Raw genomic sequence first — 8163 nt, 5'->3', positions numbered from 1 at the left:
AAATCACAAAAAAGCACACAAACTCATAGTAAAATCCAGAAATGTAAATTTAACATAAAAACTAATAAAAACATCCCTAAAAGTAACTAGATTCTACTAAAAACATACTAAAAACAATGCCAAAAAGCGTATAAATTATCCGCTCATCAGTAATCCTGACCAATATGATAGTTTGGTCTGAGCAAAAATACCATGTAAAGAAATAGAACCACACTTACATGAAGTAGTGCTAAGGCATATGGTCCATGGTCTTTGCGGAACACTAAATCAATCTTCACCATGCATGAAGAACGGTCAATGTAAACGCAACTACCCAAAAGAGTTCGTACCAGAGACATGACGAGATGATGACTCATATCCTCAATTTAGGAGGTGATTTGATACTCCAATCCCTATCAACCAAAATATCACAATTGACAATAGATGGATGGTTTCGTACAACCCTTGGCTACTACTGAAGTATGATTGCCATATCAATGTAGAGATATGTAGCAGTATCAAGAGCATAAAATATCTATACAAGTATTGCTATAAGGGACCAGACCATGTGGCAATGAAGGTTCACAGAAGTTCTCATTATGATGAGGTGCAACAATTTATTGATGCAAGATGGATTGCCGCTCTAGAGGCATGCTGGAGGATATTTCGATTCAACCTTTACCGAATGTACCCATCAGTTGAAAGGTTGCAAGTTCATTTGCTAAATCAACATCAAGTGATCTTTTATGAGCACCAAACTATTTCTGAAATAGTTAATAATGACTATTTCTCAAGAACAATGCTCACTGAATTCTTTACACTTAATCGGGCCGATGACCAACAATCTAGGCATCTTTTGTATAGGGAAATCCCAGAATATTACAGTTGGCACAGCAACGAAAAAGAATGGCGTCGACGCAGGTCACAAAAGAGAGCTATCGGTCAGATCTATACCGTTTCGCCAACAGAAGGTGAAAAATTCTATTTGCATATTCTATTGTCAAATGTAAGAGGTCCAACTGGTTGGGATGATTTGCTAACAGTCGATGGTGTCCAATATTCATCCTTCAAGCAATCCGCTCAACATCGAGGACTGTTGGAGAGTGATAGTAGTATAAGATCATGTTTGGTTGAGGGATCTATTTTAAGAATGCCATGTGCTTTAAGAAGGTTGTTTGCCACCATTTTAATTTTTTGTGAGCCAACAGATGTAAGAAGTCTGTGGGACGAGAAACTTTTCAAAACATGTTAGACGTGGAAATCTTAATAGGCCATCACTCTGGAAAAAGAGCTTTTCTGCCTCAGATAAAAAACAAAACAACTGAGAACTCAGGATTACCCTTTTGCTTATTAGAAAGCAATTTCCTGTAAGGTTGAGTTTTGCCTTAACGATAAATAAATCACAAGGGCAAACTATCCCTAAGGTAGGGATCTATCTCCCTAAATATGTGTTCAGCCATGGTCAATTATACGTTGCTCTATCTCGAAGTGTTTCTCAGTCAACCACAAAAATCTTAGTCAAAAAAGGAACAGGGGATGGAAAAAGGGGACAATTCACAAAGAATGTGGTGTTCCAAGAAATTGTTACCTGCACCTCAGGTAATTTATGTGCTTGGCAAATACGTGAGCCTTTTTACAAGTATAATCCGTGTATTATGTAATTTTATCATTACAATATCAACATTGGAGTAGATAGTTTTGTTCACTAATTTCAATAACTAACGACTAAAATTTTTAACAGATAAATTGATATCAAGAGAGCTCATCAGCATATTCAAAGAGATAAGCGAAAGGAACCGGAACCTCTACTTTACCCAATAGGTATGCACCAACTACGATTCACATAAATTAAAAAAATTAATAAACATACATCCTTAAAATATATCATTATTGGTTTTTTAAGAAATTATAGTTTGCAATGTTTATTACTTTGAAAAAATTCAAAATTTGATTTCTTTAAATGTTGCTATCAATTTTATAATTTTAGCAATAAAATTATAAAAATTAAAATTTTAAAACCAATAAAAAGTAGACGTATGTCTTATTTGGGATGTACCATTACTTAATCCTAAAGTAATATATAAAACACTATTGAAACATATTGTGATACATATATGCAATAAATTATAGGAAATAGGATTCTAATTATTATGGAGTACATGGAAGGATGAGCAATCAATTGTATCAATGAGACCAATCGACAATAAAGTAAGGATTACAGCATTAATGACAGGGACAACTGCATTGATGATACAGATTTTTGTTTTAGTGTTATTGATCAAACATGAAATTGACTTAGGTTCATCCAATCAAAATTTATTCTATTGGTTGGGGAGGTACAGTTAAAGCAGACAAAACTCAATTATGGAAGATGGTAAAAAGAGAAATATTGGATCAAAAAAATAAAAGGTAATGCAATAAACTTTTATTACATAATAAATATTTTCGTCTATTTCATCCTATATACCAATTATGTTAAACTCTTAACTCTTTTTTTTCAGCCATGAACTTAAAAGAATACAACTAACTCATTTCGATACAAAACAATATCATTGCAGGTAATTGTTATTAAGAAAAAAAATTCCTAACAAAAGAAGATGTAATATCATTTAATTTATATTTTGTCAATGATAAACAAGGATTAATGTCATTTCTTTTGTCCTTTCAGAAAGTTCAATGCAAAACAAGATATCACAATTCTACAGGTTTTACTTGAATTCTTCTCTATAATAAGCAATCAATTTAATTGAATAAACCTGAAGCGTTTATATGGTTATTTTTATGGTAAATAAAATCTGACAGTTTTTCAAGATGCAAGAAGTTATTGACAAGGAGATGTATGATGAATTATGAAGGATTTTTTCTAGGTACACAATCTTTGTATTCTCCTAATTTTTTTCATTAATACTCTTATAGTTTGATATTTAAAAATGAAATTTATAAGCATATTCATTTCTTCTGTCCTTCCACTATTTGTAGGAAAATGAAGGCCTCTTCAGAATCAAAATCATATTTTGGCCTACCACTTAAAAAAAGAAGAAGACAAACATGAATATCCATGATATTTAGGCAAAATTAATCTTTTGTAAATAACTAACGTGCATTTGGGTTTATAGATATACTCTTTTTAAATTAGGATAACATTTTGAACGTTGTTTCTTGAACTATACCTTTTTCTGATAGTATATACATATATCTTTATTGTGTGCTTTTATAATTTAGCATTTTAAAGGTTTTCTATAGTAATTTTACTCTCAACAAAATTTCATATAAATAAGGCTACGTTAATTTTAAAATGATGAAAAAAAATACTTATCTGACAAATTTAAAGGATAAATGATATATTAACACCAACACTAAAATATAATATAAATAAGATCATGTCAATATTAAAATTAAAAAAAGATAATCTAATAAATTTAAATAACGAATAATATATTTTAAAAATAAAATTAATTTCTTCAAAATAATAGAAAAGCGACTGAACAGGCACGTTAGTGCCTGTTGAGCTGCTAATGAACATAATGACAATACATTCGATCAAACAGTTTGTCAATATCAAAATAAAAATTGTGATTCTAATTGGTTTTTTTTTAATTGTATTGGGTTAAAAGTTATTGAATATATAGATATAAAATAGTTTTTTTTTTATGTAATACACTAATGCATTTAGAATCGCCTCCTGTTTTTATTACATTGACAATACGCCTTTGGCATAACATGCTGTTAGATTGAAAATAAATATTTTTTTTGATATGTATGTAAAATTGGCTATGCATTAATGGAGAGCAACTTGGTTAGAATTCGATATAATGATTGAAGAAATCATGAAGACGTATTGAAGAATATGCTCAAAAAAAAGTGCCAGTTACACATCTCACAGAAGTTACAACTTATGTACTCTGAAACTATAACTTGTGTACTCTCATGCTCGTGCAGAGGTTACAACTGATCAGAAGTATCTGCAGTTATATTTAGTTATTAGGAAAAAATAAACTCTATTAAGGTTCTATTGTAATTTTCTTAATTATTAGAATTCTCTCTATAAATAGGAGTTTTAGAATTAGAATAAAGGGTCGGAATTATTTGGCAAATACTCTAAACATCCTAATGCTACTCTGACATAAATGGATTCATAGAGGAAAACCAAATATTCCTTCCACCTTTCCTTTCAGTTTCCCTTTACTTTATTGTACTTTTCCTTTCCAGTTTTCATTTATACATTTAACTTTTACCTTCAATTTCTCTTTTCCTTTCATCTTATTCAGTTTTCTTTATATATTTTTCTTCCTTTTATCTTAAATTTTCTATTGATATTATCTTTGGCTTGAGAACCCACAAAAGAGGAGTAGATTTCGCTCCTAGACTATTAGATATCGAACCACCATCGATTTGCTAAAAATCGACAAAACAAAATGGCACGCCCGGTGGGACAAGTTGTATAGAAAAGTATCAATAGAGAAAGAAAAAATTTGTTTAACTTTGAAACTCTGTAAAAGAAAATTTTTCTCTATTCAACTTTAAAATTCTGTGAAGTTGGATATTTTAAAAAAAAAATCATGAATAATGATCATGATATTTTCGAATCATCAAATATGGCTAACTCTCTTACCACAATGATCCGAGAAGAAATAAGAAAGAGTTATCATGATTTGGAAAATATGTTGTTACAAAAATTGGATGAGGTGGTGAAAATAAGCATGGCTAAAAATATTCAACAGAATGTCGAAAATCCAATAGTTTGACAAACAGCCACTTTGACTCAAAATGACGAAAATAATACATGGGGACAACATAAGCCTCAAGAAATTGAAAATAATGCATAGGGCTGGGGGCAACATGATGTGGAAGAAGTTGTTATTCAAACATTGAAGAGGAGGGGTTTTCATATTGAATCTACCAAACAACTTCGTTTTGTTTCACCATTTCCTAACTTTGTTTAAGAAGCACCATTGCCTCAAGCATGGAAAGCTCCCAAGGCACTTTCTATATTTTCTAGAGAAGGCGATGAATCCACAGTGGAACATGTAGCAAGGTATACTTTTAAAATTGCTCAAGTTGCTACTAATGAATATCTTAAATTAAATTTTTTTCCTTATTCATTGGCCAAACATGCATTTACATGGTTTTCTACTCTCCCACCAAATTCGATTCGTTCTTGGGTCGAATTAGAAACAAAATTTCATGAACAATTTTTTAGACGAGATATAAAAATTAGTATATGTAATTTGTGTCAAGTCAAACGATCTCGAAATGAGTCTGTTGACAATTACATAATTAGATTCAAACTAATGAGAAATAAGTCTCCCATTTTTTTACCTGAAAATGAATTTATAAATTTGGTGGCACATGGTTTTGAGTTTTCTATTCGAGAGAAATTATTTGGTCAAGATTTTTTCGATTTATCTCAACTTGCTGAACGAGTAAGACAAATTGAAAAATAAAAGAAGAAAAGAAGAAGAAGAAAGAAATCGTTGAAGATGAGATCGTTGAAAATATTGAATATTATTAAGTATTTATATTTTCTTTCTTCCAGTCAAAAATTAAATACTTAGGTGGCATTTGTTAGATTGAAAATAAATATTTTCTTCGATACGTATGTAAAATTGGCCATGCACTAATGGAGAGCAACTTGGTTGGAATTCGATATGTAATGATTGAAGAAATCATGAAGACGTGTTGAAGAATATGCTAAAAAAAAAAGTGCCAGTTACATATCTCACAGAAGTTACAACTTATGTACTCTGAAACTATCACTTGCGTACTCTCATGCTCGTGCAGAGGTTACAACTGATCAGAAGTATCTGCAGTTATATTTAGTTAAGGAAAAAATAAACTTCTATTAGGGTTTTATTGTAATTTTCTTCATTATTAGAATTTTCTTTATAAATAGGAGTTTTAGAATTAGAATAAAGGGTCGGAATCATTTGGCAAATACTCTAAACATCCTAATGCTACTCTGACGCAAACGGATTCATAGAGGAAAACTAAATATTCCTTCCACATTTCCTTTCAGTTTTCCTTTACTTTATTGTACTTTTCCTTTACAGTTTTCATTTATGTATTTAACTTTTACCTTCAATTTCTCTTTTCCTTTAATCTTATTCAGTTTCCTTTATATATTTTTCTTCCTTTTATCTTAAATTTTCTATTAATATTATCTTTGGCTTGAGAACCCACAAAAGAAGAGTAGGTTTCACTCCTAGGCCATTAGATATCGAACCACCATCGATTTGCTAAAAATCGACAAAAAAATGCATAGTTATCAAAACTAAATTCGCAATCAATCGGGTTAAATTATTGGATTTTTAGATAAGTGATTCAAAAATTATTGATCGAACTGTTTAATTCAATAATAATTCAATAAATATATAAAGTTAAAAATAAAAATATAACATTCTTATTAAAGGATAAAAATAATATCTTATATTATTTAAAAAATTATATATATATATGAGAAAATATAATAAAAAAATCGGTGTTAAAGATTCACATGGAGCAATGGCAAATATGGCGTTTATCCACTTCTAGCTACAACGATCAAGCCTTGGACATAGCACTTTATGAAGGCTTCACACAAGATGCTTCACGCATTGTTGGTCCACGTGGAGGTGTGCTGATCATGTTCGTACTGTGATTCATGCTCTACTGATCCACGTGTAGAACTCTATTTCCGTGACGGGTAATAGAGACTCTGCTGAGCAGAAGCGACGCAGAGTCTTCATAGAGCAGAGACGTTGTCTGAGGCAGAGGCGTTGCGAAGCAGATCTAAGGCAGAGGCATCACGAAGCAAATTGCGAAGCAGATTTGAGGCAGAGGCATTGCGAAGCAGATCTGATCTGAGGCAAAGGCGTCACGAAGCAGAGGAAGAGGCGGCGTAAAGCTATGAGTAACCATCAGTGAATGACAAAGTGAACGGCGGCTGTGACAGAGGAAGGTCAGGGATGATGATGTGAGGGACTCAGAGGGAGGAGGCCGGTGACACAGTGAGAAGGAAGATTGGAAGAAGGAGATTGAGTGAGGGTCTGAGGGAAAGGCTCATGTGATAGAGAGGGAAGTGAGAAGAAAGGCACTGAGACTGATTTGGAGTTGGGGGCTAGGGTTTCAGCATATCATATATGTATATATATATGGATATTTTTGTAATTTCAACTTTACGGGTATTAAACGGATACCCATGGGGTGGGTACCTGTCTCCCCGACCCACCCCATTTGTTACACGGGTACTCATACCCGCCCCCACGGAAAAAAATTACTCCCCAAACCTGCTCCCCGGCGGGTAAATTCCGCGGATACCCATCCCGCCAGAGAAAATTGCCATCCCTATAGAAAAGGCTTCACACAAGATGCTCCATGCATTGTTGGTCCACGTGGAGGTGCACTGATCTTGTTCGTATTGTGATCCACGCCCTACTGGTCCACGTGTATAGGCATGCGGGTCAAGCAAGAGGAAGCACGAGTCAAAGGCCTTGACCACGTTCGGTTCGGATGAACTATTCAATTTTCAATGAGTTTGACCAACCATTTAGTTTTTAATAGATTTAACCACTGTTGATCGGGTTAATTGCTAGTCTGAACCGGATGTGACATTGATTTCCTGATTTTCGATCGAACCGATTAGTCCGATTCAGTTCTGATAACTATGCTTCCATGCATGACATGCGCCACATGCTAGATAGGACCGTGACTCGACACTCCAACCCTATTATTGTGTTATTCTAACCACTGTACTTTTAAAATAAAATTCTTTGTTGTTGCCTACCACATAAGGTTTAAATTTATTAGTGATGCGTGAGCATCATTCCTATCTTTTCCTAGTGAATTTGCATTTAATTTGTTGAGTTTAATCAAGAATTGATTAAATTTTAGCCACTATGGATGCTACTTTGAGTCTTGTGCAATTTTGTTTAGTTTAGGTAGCATTCGGCTGGATTTGTTGGAGTTTCTACAGCACAAGAGTTAAAGAAGATAGCAGCGAGGAGCGATGCATACGCGTGACTGACGCGTACGCGTGATTTAGAGCTTTCTATGGTGACGCGTGCGTGTGACTGACGCGTACGCGTGATTTGAAGATTTGTTCAGCGACGCGTACTTGACGCGTATGCGTGACAAGCGCCACGTGCAAAAAATGCAGAAAAACGCTGGGGGCGATTTCTGGGCTGTTTTGACCCAGTTTCCAGCCCA

The 8163-nt window shown here is 33.4% G+C and overlaps 1 protein-coding gene across 1 annotated transcript; it reads left to right on the top strand.

Moving 5' to 3' along the window:
- Nucleotides 1–427: 427 nt before the first annotated feature.
- LOC140180598 (uncharacterized) lies at nucleotides 428–1231 on the top strand. The gene has a single exon (XM_072221845.1). It carries the CDS (start codon nucleotides 428–430, stop codon nucleotides 1229–1231), a length of 804 nt encoding a protein of 267 aa, XP_072077946.1.
- Nucleotides 1232–8163: the final 6932 nt, after the last annotated feature.

Source organism: Arachis hypogaea, chromosome 17 (assembly GCF_003086295.3).
Source record: "Arachis hypogaea cultivar Tifrunner chromosome 17, arahy.Tifrunner.gnm2.J5K5, whole genome shotgun sequence".
NCBI classification, from domain to species: Eukaryota; Viridiplantae; Streptophyta; class Magnoliopsida; order Fabales; family Fabaceae; genus Arachis; species Arachis hypogaea.
This window is presented reverse-complemented; position numbering and strand designations above follow the sequence as displayed.